At 40.0% G+C, this 12,835-nt stretch overlaps 1 protein-coding gene across 1 annotated transcript in view; it reads left to right on the forward strand.

Annotated features, from left to right (window-relative positions):
* The window catches only part of LOC114555595 (transducin-like enhancer protein 4), a 41,094-nt gene that overhangs the window by 23,473 nt on the left and 4,786 nt on the right, over window positions 1–12,835 (forward strand). The window contains exons 8-18 of the mRNA XM_028578106.1: window positions 924–940; window positions 5,184–5,306; window positions 6,487–6,540; window positions 6,633–6,785; window positions 7,234–7,366; window positions 7,483–7,670; window positions 8,153–8,229; window positions 8,349–8,598; window positions 8,762–9,009; window positions 9,748–9,895; window positions 10,793–10,943. Coding sequence (XP_028433907.1) covers window positions 924–940; window positions 5,184–5,306; window positions 6,487–6,540; window positions 6,633–6,785; window positions 7,234–7,366; window positions 7,483–7,670; window positions 8,153–8,229; window positions 8,349–8,598; window positions 8,762–9,009; window positions 9,748–9,895; window positions 10,793–10,943 — 1,542 coding nt within the window. The remainder of the gene's footprint in view (window positions 1–923; window positions 941–5,183; window positions 5,307–6,486; window positions 6,541–6,632; window positions 6,786–7,233; window positions 7,367–7,482; window positions 7,671–8,152; window positions 8,230–8,348; window positions 8,599–8,761; window positions 9,010–9,747; window positions 9,896–10,792; window positions 10,944–12,835) is intronic.

The raw sequence follows: 12,835 nt of genomic DNA on the forward strand, positions 1-12,835 counted from the left end.
GCAGTAAAGCTAACAGCTGCCAGCTCAGGTAATACTTATCCGCATTAGGAGCCCAATCAATAACAATCCAATTCCTTTAGTTCCTTTGAATGGGTGTATATGTACAGTAGGGTTTCTTTATTTGTCTTTTTTCTAATACATGCTGTTTTGAATTAGGTCACTTTATTGCCAGATTTGGTGTTATTTTGACCCCCTGGGCTCCTTAATTTACAAATCCAGCAACTTCCGGGCAATATCCTCATTGTCAGTGTTAACATTTTCACAAACAGCTGATCATGTGTACATAGTATGTACATTTAGGCTGCTAGCTTGTCTAATCTAAACAGGCCTGATAATCATAGAACTTCCATTGGATTGGAAAATGCAATTTCTTTCTCTGCTAAGACAGCAAATGTGACCTAGTGTCATCTTGCAACGTCTTGCAGGTTTTAAGCAGCCTTTTGCAACACTTTTCAGAACAGAGTTGATTGATGATCATCTTTAAACTTTCTCAATGCTTGTTTTTGCACCAGCAGCTGCTGCAGTACTGAACTTCATATGTCTTTCTTTATGCGAACAGGATGATCAAACTGTATTCTGACAGAATACATCAGTATAATTGTGTATTTCTGCTTTGTTTCCCATCATAACATTTCACTTAACATGCTGTAGGCTATCAGGAAAAATAAACAAGAAGATTGAGAGTTAATGTACTTTTAGCTTTAGCTGGCATTAGTGATACCTCAGGTAACATCATAATTAAGCAGGAGAATCAGTAACAATGGCAATCCATTATTAGCTGTATTGCTCTCTCTATGAGGTTTCCATTTTCGGTCTGTTTTTTGTGTGTCCATCTTTGCTCATGCATTATTGCGCTTGTTGCTGAGACATTAAATGCCTTAATTAGTCATTTTATTTCTGTTTCCTGCCCTTCGCCTCCTCAGACAGAGACTCGGTCAAGGTAAGTCCTTCCTTTTATTTTCTCTGGTACATACGGATGTGTTGCTGTGCAGTCTCATTTCTTATCACTCAACCTAGCCCGATAAAGTAAAAAAAAAAAAATCAGGTGACAACCTACTGCCATCAACATTCCACACCAGATATCTTCATTCATTTTCATTCATGACACGCATGCTAGTGGCTGAAGACTAATATTTGCTATCATATGCAAAGAACATGACGTGAGACTTGTATATGATTCTAGTTCAAATATGAAGGAACGATTTCTTGGCATATAATAATAATATATTTTTTGTCAACTTGTTATTTGTTATAAAGTCACAATGTAAATTACTGTAATGAAATTCAGATTTTGTTACAACAATGTAATTTTACAGAATGTTCAGGAAAAACAGTATTGTGTATTAACCTGTTCTGCATATCTTTAAATGAGTTTTAGATGTTAGTAATATATAGATAGCTACTCTATATATATATATATATATATATATAGCTACTATATATATATATTTCAATATAAAATGTATAATTATAAACGTACAAATATTAAAGACATTTAAAAGTGGCTAATCATTTTAATATTAATAATGATCAGACTACTGCCTTCATTTCTCTATCAGATTAGTATCCTCTGATCCACTAGTCGTTTATGTACAGTGTTCCACATTCACTGTAAAAAAAAACACAAAAAAACAAAAATGTATTTTTAAACATTCAGATTTGTGGAAATGGAGACAAAGAGGAAGACAGAACAAGCCATGGAAAAAAATTGAAAAGCTAACGTCTGACTAGTGAAGAAAGGATGGGGCAAAAAGAGGCAGTTCAACAGAGCAACATTACATCCAGCACTTGTAGTAATTAGTCCCTTAAGCTGAGCTTTTTTTCTCCCAAGGCAAACATTTGGTTTGTTGAATCCTCAATGAGCAGATTAGCATTTCTTCAGCAGCCCGAATGCGCGCACGCATGCACACACATATACACACACACAAACACACACACACACACACACACACACACACACACACACACACAGATGTAGGCACCATGATGGGAGCGATTAGCTGTGTGTGTGTGTGTGTGTGTGTGTGTGTGTGTGTGTGTGTGTGTGTGTGTGTAAGAGGCTATACTACATGTGTGTGAGAGAGAGAGAGAGAGAGAGAGAATCAGAAATCAGTGGTAAAGATAGAGGGACCAGAATGATGAATGCCTTTCATTAGCGCCCTGTGAGAACACACCCAGCCAAAAGTCACTTCATGAAACCAATAAGCCCCTTGTCAGTGGTCTACAGTTGCCTTGGCAACAGTCCACAGGGTACAGTGTGTGTGAATTGCATGAACATCTGTGCCTTAATGTCCTTGGCGTTAGCACCTCACACACTTATAAAGGTTTGTGGGTGCTGATGTGTGTCTGCATACTTATTGTTGCCAATACAGACAATCTATTAGGCCTATATAGTCGTGACTGCACCTCCTCAGGCCTGTCAGACGCACTTATCTAATGAAGCTAATTGTTGGTTCAGTTGTCAATGCCATTGATTTTTTTTCTTCTATAATGTTCACTTTTCAGTCCATGATGTGATACGTGGCGTGAAATATGACCTTAAATATAAACACTTGTGTAAAAATGTAAAATCACTCTTTAATAAAAATTGCCTTCCTTGTTTATGTACTCTATGTTTAGAATAATAAGTAGAGAATGATTTTCTAATGAAGCCACTTTTTTTTAGACTGACCTTTAGAATGAATCACTTGTTGAAAGTAGACATACTGCTTGTTGTTAGTGTGACCACTGCGGTGGCCATCACACTTCTTTCTTGTAATTTTTTTGTCTTGTTTTTTGTTCACTGGTAAGCTGCAGTCTGTCTTCTTGTTAATGCTGGGATGCTCTTTACAAAAAGTGTGCACACAGTGTAAATCCTGCCTTCGATGCTGAGTTGGCTGCAGAATTAGAAACAAATTGTATCGAACAGAAGTATCAGAGGTGAAAGAGTAAACCAACTGACTTGAACCCAGAGTTAGAAAGGATTTTTGGTATGAACAAAGCCAAGCAAAAGCAGCTTAGAAACAAATGGAATAAAATATAGAATTTCAAAATAGCTACATCTCTTTCTCACTAACGGTGGCATAAAGCAAACTTGTGATGTCTTTCTCAGGGGAAAGAAAATAGGTAAGGTGGAAGAGAAACAAAGTAAAGATTTTATATTTAGTAATGGTATTGTAAATAGGGTTTAACATATTGTATGAATGGCTGAATTTGCTGTGAATGTACACAAATGATTGTGTTTTTAAGTAAACACCACACCACGTCCATTTTCTTTTCTTTTTTTAAGAAATCTTTGGGGAAGTGGAGGCAGAAAGTGTAGAAAAGTGAGCTTTTGACCTGAGAGTTGCTGGTTCAATCTTTGGACAGCCAGGATAAATCTGGGTGAAAGAGAAGGAGCAACTCGCTCTCAGAACTACAACTGAGGTGCCTTTGAGCAAGATCCTTAAACCCCCAACTGCTCAAAACCCATCAGATCAGGCAGCTTCCAGGTGTGAACTGTGTGATTGGGAGCAGGTTGTTCCTGACAAAGATGCACAATCAGATATATTAGATTGCTGGCCTTGACTTCTTAGATACAAGAGAAGTTTGGCTATTCTGGGCCTCTCAAGTGTAATTGAGCAAAACAGTGAAGGTTACAGGTATCATTATCACGGCTTGCGGAATCAATTTGAAATGGGAGGCAAATATAATTATGTTGTGCTGGTAAATTAATAATTTCACCCAGTCACACCGCACAGTTCTTCACACTTACAGTGCTTGTACTGCAGGCAGACCATCCATTTGTCTCTGCAGTAAAATTAATTTGCCTTGATGTTTTTCAAAGAGCTAATTTGCAGGCTAATTAATCTAATCAGTCTGGAGAGAGAGAGAGAGAGAGAGAGAGAGAGAGAGAGAGAGAGAGAGAGAGAGAGAGAGAGAGAGAGAGAGAGAGAGAGAGAGAGAGACCTGGCTCAACCTGCTCTGTCTCACTCAAGCGAAGACACCTGTAGACACACTGACATCTTAACTAAACATTGTTTGCCACACATGGAGTACTAAATAAAAACAGGTACAAGTGTTGCGCGCGCACACACACACACACACACACACACACACACACACACAAACCTCACAACTCCCCCACAGAATCTTTGTCATCAACACTTGCAGCACGGCAAAGGGCAGTTAAAAGGTTACAAGCGTGAGTTAGTGGAAAGGTCGAGGTAAAGGTCCTGCTTTATTTTTCTTCTCTCTGTCTGTTGTGTGCTGGGTAAGGAGAGCCTCCCAATGAGAGAGAGAGAGAGAGAGAGAGAGGGAGAGGGAGAGAGAGAGAGAGAGAAGGGGGGGGGGGGGGCTGGGAAATGTTTAGTTGACCTTATTTTGATCTTTGCCTCTCAGAGAGGATTAAGAAAGAGAGGATTAATCCTTCAGTAATCGTATTTAAAGGATGCCATATTTGATTAAGAAAATAGAGACATCAATGGATCAACTCTCCCCCACTTTCCCACATTTCAAAAACAATGCTGCTGAGTTCAAGCCATTATGGTGTAGTCAAGGATGCAGCACTGCTTTAGTATTGTGTTATACAGTCAAAATAAAATGGTTTGGCAGGAAGAGGAGTTTTGAAAGTGATAAAGATATCCAGCCGTGGAGTGGATCACAGTCAGTTGCGGTGTTTGCATTGCTGTCTGGCTGCATGCTTAGTCCAGACATTTGAAGTCTTGACATACAGTAGTAATCTATTTTGTAGCATTTGAACTGTAGCTTACTTGCGCTTTTCACATAATAATTTAGCCTCAGAGCCCCTGCGTCTAATTTCCTTTGACATTGCTGAATGCAATTTCATTTTTTGGTATTAAAGGGTTGGTTCTCCTAAGTTACAAAAATTATCTCACCTACCCCATTGTTATGTAACCATGCAGATACAGTAGTTTTTTGGGGATATATCTGCTTTTACCCGACACAAAGAATGTCAATGGATTTATGTTGATGGATTTTGCTGCTTGCTTTTATGAAAAAGATGCAAAATGTCGGTGTCCTCATTACTCTGAATAATTCATAGAACACAGTGTCAACTGTTTAAGGAGTGGCATTGTTCTAAGACAAGATGGAGATGGTTACAATATATTCAAATGTATGCATGAATGAGACCTTTCTTTCTTATAAATGAAGACGGATGTTTTTTCATCTCCTTTTAAGTAAATGGTTCTTTTTTCTTCCAGAGCTCATCTGTGTCTCCCTCGGCCAGTTTTCGGACCCGAGAGAAGCACAGGAGTTCAAGTGATTACTCCTCCGACAGCAAGAAACAGAAGACAGATGACAAGGAGTTGGCCTCTACACGCTATGTGAGTCAACATAAATGTTAGCTCTTCTGACGTGATAAGTATATTATTTAAGGTAGAGTCTTGTGTGAGGTATCATTTAACTCAGCAGAGAGTTCTTTTGTCATTGGTGATGCTTTGCCCCGCCCCCTATGCTTAAGCCCCTTTCATAACTACTGACCCGTTTATCGTAGACTATTGTGTGAGGTATCATTGAACTCAGCAGAGAGTTACTTTTTCATTGGTGACCATTTAAGCACGCTCCACCATGTGCGCTGTGTCCAACTGTTGCGCAAATGCAGGGTCGTGTTGAACGGCGTCCGTTAGTAACCCTGATGCGCGCAGAGGAGCGAGGGCCGGTCCAACGCTGCTTGCAGCTTTAATTTTAACTTATTTCTGAACGAAAGTCTGATTCGCTTTATTTGACTGTTTTGTGATCAACTACATTTGTTTACACCTTTGACTCTTGGTTCAAATCTATTTTGTAGTCAATGGTTCAAATATTCACCATATTAGAGAAGAAAGAGGAGTGCCACCTTTCTAATGCAAAATCCACGACAAAACAAAGACGTCCTGACAGACAGTGTGTAAAGTTATCTCACATGAGCCACATTCAAACCCACACTTTCTTTCTTTTTTTGGACAACACAGTGAGAGAAAGACCTGACATGTTAAAGGACGTAGCTTGGATTTGAGCTCAGTCTGTTTCAGTTCATGACATGTTCTTTAGCCAGATGAGCCATCTGGATGATACACAATGGAACCATTCATACCACTTTAATCTGATAATTAAAACATGCAAAAATATAAAAGAAGTAATGCCAGAGGAATGATTACAATGGTCTTTATGGTCTTCTCTCAGATCATTTATTAAATCCTTGATTTTATGATTACCCTTTTTATGAATGTCTGAGTAATTTCTATTTTATGTACTATCAAATAGGTGGGATATTGAATTTAAAAAAAGCACTGAATATATGTAGTTTTTTACTACTTTTACTGATGAAGAACATAGGTCTACATACAGTAGAAATGTTTAACGCCAGAAGTCCAGCCATTTTATAAAATGCTGATCACAGACACATATGCCAATTTGATACATGTGTTTGTTTATACTGTTCCATAAATCTAGCACAAAAAATGATCCCACATTTTTCACCATGGAGTGAAAGTCAAGTGTGTGTCTTCTATGTGTCCATCTTAGGAAAGCGATGGAGAGAAGAGTGACGACAACTTAGTAGTGGATGTCTCCAATGAGGTACAAAACGGTTTAGGCAGTATGGTATCTTTTGTGTCAAAAACACCAACCCCTCTCACTCTCTCATCTTTCCCTTTGCTCACCCACCACAGGATCCAGCGTCTCCTAGAGGAAGTCCTGCCCACTCGCCTCGGGAGAACGGATTGGACAAGAGTCGCCTGTTGAAGAAGGATGCTCCGCTGAGTCCGTCCTCCATCGCCTCCTCCAGCAGCACACCTTCATCCAAATCCAAAGAGATTAATGTGGTGAGTCATTGGGGTAATTATAGCCCTCTGATCTTCTTTTTCATCATTTCTCTAGGGTTTCTATGTTTAGGCATTCAGAAAAATGGAATCATTGTAAGTAAGGTATAGAAGAGAATGAAGGTTTGATGTTAAAGAAGGAAAACTCCTGTTAGTCAGAAGATAATAAATCAAAAATAATAAAAAGTGGCAAAATGAAGGTAATAAACCCTGGATTATATAAAGTGGAGAAAGCGTTTAATACATATTTAATAGAATATCAATTTTGTGAGTCATGAACTCAGTCTCAGCATGAATAGTTCCTGTATTGAATGCTTTATGCTCTGCTATTACATTTGTAAATTGTGTGTCTTTTATCTCTACAACCCTTCTGCAAATAGATATCTGCTCCATCTGAATTAACTGTTTAGACTAGTGTTTAAACCTTTTGTGATTATTTTTTGTGTTGTAGAATGAGAAGGCCACAACACCTGTGTCCAAGTCCAGCACCCCCACATCCCGCTCTGACGCCCCGACACCCAGCAGCACCTCCACCCCGGGCCTGAGGTCTGTACCCAGTAAACCGCCAGGAGTCGAGACGCTGGGTCAGTGTTGCCAACAGAACATAAATCTTCTCCGTGTGCATCAGTGAGATAGTGGATTTGAATCAGTTAGAAGTTTGGCTAAAGTAGATGTTTTTGGAAACCGTTTGATCTTGTAGCTCCTGGTCTCCGTACGCCGTTGGCAGTGCCGTGCTCATACCCCAGTCCGTTTGGAATGGTTCCTCACCCGGGTATGAATGGAGAGCTGAGTGGAGCCGGAGCAGCCTACACCGGCCTGCATAACATTTCTCCACAGATGAGTGTGGTGGCTGCTGCTGCAGTGGCAGCTTATGGACGCACACAAGTGGTACCCAAACACACACACACACACACACACACACACACACACACACACACACACACACACACACACACAAACACATTGTATATGTATACATGCATACCAACATATTCAATCTGAGTATGGTATTAATTTAAAGTTTTGTCTGCCAAGGACTAGTAAACTAAATACAATCATACATGTTGTTTAGGCATTCCAATCATTTGCCTTCTTCTGCTGGTCATTACAATTATTTAAAAGTAATAATTTTGTATATATGTGATACTGTACATATGGAAGAATGTGCCATGAGTGAGAGATTATTATTTTATTGGGTAGCTAGCAGAAATGTAAGCGTGCAGCATGTAAACAGATTGGCTTTAGGAAAACTTTTCTACTCGGTAACAGAAATATAGCTAGCTATAATATAACTCATCATTATAGCAGCTACCAACAGCTCTAGTATTTGTGTGATGTGTTAGATTGTACTTTAAACCCATATTCTCTAGGTGGGATTTGATCCTCACCACCACATACGTGTCCCTGGACTTCCTCCCAACCTCTCGGGCATTCCTGGTGGAAAACCGTATGTTTCCTCTTTGTTTAATAAATCTCCATTTATTTCCTCTTCTTTCCCACGTTTGCATGTACCTTGACCCACATGTCCACTCTCTTCTCTCCACATGACCCTTTTCTTTCCTCTAGAGCTTACTCCTTTCATGTCAGCGCTGATGGACAAATGCAGCCTGTGCCTTTTCCTCCGGACGCACTGATTGGCCCTGGCATCCCGCGCCACGCACGACAGATTAATACTCTCAGCCACGGGGAGGTGGTGTGTGCTGTCACCATCAGTAACCCAACGCGTCATGTCTACACCGGCGGCAAGGGCTGCGTCAAGGTGTGGGACATCAGTCACCCGGGAAACAAGACCCCTGTATCCCAGCTGGACTGCCTTGTGAGTGCAATGACCCTTACATACATGCAATGTGACTTCATGGTTAAAACACAGAACATGTTTTCTACTGTTTAACCTGTTACCTGCTAACAGCAACTAGTTTATGTACTGGTACTTTTTTAATGATAGTAAATAAAGTACTTCTGTGCATCTGGTACATTAGAACAGAGATAACTACATCCGTTCCTGTCGGCTACTTCCGGATGGACGGACTCTCATTGTTGGGGGCGAGGCGAGTACTTTGTCAATCTGGGATTTGGCAACACCAACTCCACGAATCAAGGCTGAACTAACTTCGTCAGCACCTGCGTGTTATGCTCTGGCCATCAGCCCCGACTCCAAGGTCTGCTTTTCCTGCTGCTCTGATGGAAACATAGCCGTGTGGGATCTTCATAACCAGACTCTGGTTAGGTATGAAGCTGGGGAGGGTGATGTGTGAGGGTTTTGATTATTGCTGGGTGATAAAAATGAAATTTTGAAAGTCTTACAAACTTAAAACCAGTTGTTTGAACCTCATACCATTAAACTGAGAATAGCAACAACAATAAATGGCATCTAAACCGACTTCTGAGTCCACAGTCCATTCCAGAAGTCCACAAATGATTGGTCCACCATACTTTGCAATGCAAGACAGTCATCAATAAGATACTGTATGTCATTAACCTTTAACATAACCCTAAAAAGGCAGATGATTTTTTTCAAAAATGTTTGGAATGTTTGTATTGTAAATATTGTTTTATAATATTTAAGTAATGAACAGCGCCTTCTTGGGCTTTTTTGCTCTCTTTGCACATTCAAGTTATTTTTAATCCATCTAGTCCTTAATTTAACTGTGTGTAACAAAGTGCCTACAATTTTTTGTATATTTTGGATTGAGGCTGAACTGCCAGAAATCAATAATGTATTGCAATTGTTTTGCTTTGTTGTTTTAAATAATGTGTGTGTGTGTGTGTGTGTGTGTGTGTGTGTTCTTAATGTGACCCCAAATCTTGACTTTATCTGACACATTTGCACAGATTTTAATAAGAATTTGAGTTAAAGTGGGTCATTATGAAATAATTTCTGACATGTCACTCCATTGGGTGCTGACTTGGCTGATGTCAACAAACTAGCAACAACTCTTGCAACCTTGACTGTGTTTTTCTTCAGGCAGTTCCAGGGCCACACCGATGGAGCCAGCTGTATAGACATCTCTAATGATGGGACAAAGCTGTGGACTGGAGGCCTGGATAACACTGTCCGGTCCTGGGACCTGAGAGAGGGACGGCAGCTGCAGCAGCACGACTTCACCTCCCAGGTACACAAGACACTTTGTCCACACAAACACACCGATTCTATTAGTGCTGCAACTATACCTATCACTTTTAGAGGGCATCATTCACCAACACTTTAACCAGCTGATGAACTGCTGATACTCACTGTTTTTATGCTAAATGTCTACATTGATCAAAGTTTGTGTAGCAGTAGAGAGGAACTAATTTGCAGGTGTAAGTTGCAACCAGGTTTGGGATTGCACTGCGTTTCCTTATTATTTGGTGGTTAAAGTAAAATGCACAGATTGTTGAAAATTGTGCATCTCAGGACAAGTCACAACTATGCGCAGTTTGTGTGATTACACTTTCTGCCTTTGCTTTATTGCAGTCATTTACAAGCTTTAACCCACCATAAAGGCCATACTGTGCTCTGATTTTCTGCCCAGTGCTCAAAAACCTTTAACACTAACACTGGCAGTTAGAATTTAGTTTTTCCAGGTGAGAAGAGCAGCAATAATAGACCATTACTGCAATTTTACTTCAATTTCACAATCTCAGTGTGCACAGGAGGAGGTGAGTGTACATAAAAGAGAGCTCAGAGAGGGCTGGGCAGACAGGGAGAGACAAGGCCAATAGAGTGCTAATGCTATCTGTTCCAACCCCCACATCCCCTGAAAGAACAGCTTCGATTTTAGAAACTGAAACAGATCTGTTTGACAGATTAGTAAGAAATGCTAATGATGGTGTAGAAAAGCATACAGTGGACTTTTGCTTACATAGATTTGCCTGCCCTAGATATGTTAATATCAGCGGCCACCTCGGCAGACAAACACAATCTTTATGCAGTGAAACAATTCAAGACTAGACTAATAAAAGAGATGGATATGTGTTATATTATTTTATAAACTATGAGACATTGTAACTGTTGGGCTTCGTTGCAGATCTTCTCACTGGGATACTGTCCAACGGGCGAGTGGCTGGCAGTCGGGATGGAGAACAACAATGTGGAGGTCCTTCATGTTACCAAACCTGACAAGTACCAGCTCCACCTGCATGAAAGCTGTGTCCTCTCACTCAGATTTGCTCACTGTGGTAAGAATCAACAATTCTGTCTTTAAACTTATTTCTATATGTCTAAATATATATAGATATGTACAGTATATATCTAAATGTGTCAGCTTTGTGTAGGAGACATGATTAGAAAATTACTATGTAAATGAAGGCACTTTTCAGAGGAATCATTGTACAGCTAGAAATCATGTTGGACCAAGATTACTTTTTAGTAGTTAGGATTAAGACTTCTGAATAAAATGGAATTAGCCAACAAGTACAAGAGTTACAATGGAGCACCAGCATGAACTATCTGGAGGAACAAATAGATGATTTTGATGTTTACATTGTAGTCACTTCATGGTTAAATTGACCAACTGGACAATATCCCAAAATTATGAATACAACTACTTGTTTTATTTTGAAGCTGCCAGTTTATCTGCCAGTACTGTATTGTACATAATTAATGTAGGATCATACTAATGTTAAAAAAATGTCTCTACATTATACTTATTTTTGAGTTTAATTAGGTATAACAGAAAGTAATAAGTGTCAGAATTTGAGCATTATAGCCTGGTTAAGTATTTATCCCACTCCGGTTGAGTTTTGCTCCAGTGGTTAAAATTTGAAGCTGGTGCCCCCTCATTTCTGTCATTTCAACAAAGTCTGGTATTATTCAAGACAGTGGCAATATTTCACCCAGTTATAACTTTCACTTTGCACTGAGTATCTCCATGTTTGACTGAGAGTATCTGCATTGTTTCTTGAATTTCAACCTATAGCAACTGATACATCCTAGATCGAAGTGTTCTAAAACACTATTTCTCACTATGATTGGGCCAATCAAATAAATAGTTAGCACTGCATTAGATAGACGTCTTCCACCGTGTACACATACATCTGGGCCATGTCCGGCCCTGACAAAACTTAGCAAACGGTTTATTTAAACCAGGGGTGGCCAACCAGTTAAAAAAAGAACCTGCACCATAGCAAAGACATGCCTGTCCACACTACAACAGCAACAGTGACTCCCAGATCTAATGACAGTCATAATATATAGCAGTTTTTGTAGTTTTTTTCTTACCTAGATTAACTCAGTGAGAAACCTGACAGTGTTTTTTATCCACAATCCTTTTCAGGTCTGGCTTGTACTCGGTTGTAGCCACTCGAAGCGATTCTTTCACGTGTGGCCATAAGAACAGAACTATGTTTTTTTTTTAGTTTTTTTGGGGGCTTTTCCACTTTTAATGGACAGGACAGGTGAAAAAGGGGAGAGAGAAGGGGAAGACATGCAGGAAATCGTCACAGGTTGGATTCGAACCCTGGACCTCTGCGTGGAGGCCTAAACCTCTAATTATACAGTATGTGCGCCTGCTCTACCCACTGATCTAACCCAGCCACATACAGCCACCTCTGCTGTAAACTGAAACAAGGGTTCCTTGAACACCCTGCTGTGTGCACAAGTGCACTGCCTTTTTATTACCATGAGTTTACATACACGTCTCTACTGATTGGGTATTACCTGTGACACAGCCACTAAGCGAGAGACACGCCCACAAAACATACCTCAAAGCCTGTTGCACACCGTTCAATTCAATAAAATTTTATTTACAATATCTATCTATAAATTGCAGGAACGTCTATCTGTCTGTGTGTGTGTTATGCGCATAGCTCTCAAACCGTTAGTCCGATAGATTTCAACCTTGACAGGTGTCTTGCTACGGGCACGAGTAAGTGCAGTGCGAAGTTTGACGTTGTTTGGATTAGAAATGCAAAAGATATCATCGGTAAAAGAATAACACATTGGCTTTTGCTGCTCTAGCCGCTGGCCACTCCCCCTCTCACACTTCACGCTGACTGAGCTCAGCACAGGACCAGAGACAGAGAGGAAAGCAGCGGAGCTTTGGCAGCTAAAATGTGAAATACACCTCAGA

The sequence above is a fragment of the Perca flavescens genome, chromosome 5, assembly GCF_004354835.1.
Source record: "Perca flavescens isolate YP-PL-M2 chromosome 5, PFLA_1.0, whole genome shotgun sequence".
In the NCBI taxonomy this organism is placed as follows: Eukaryota; Metazoa; Chordata; class Actinopteri; order Perciformes; family Percidae; genus Perca; species Perca flavescens.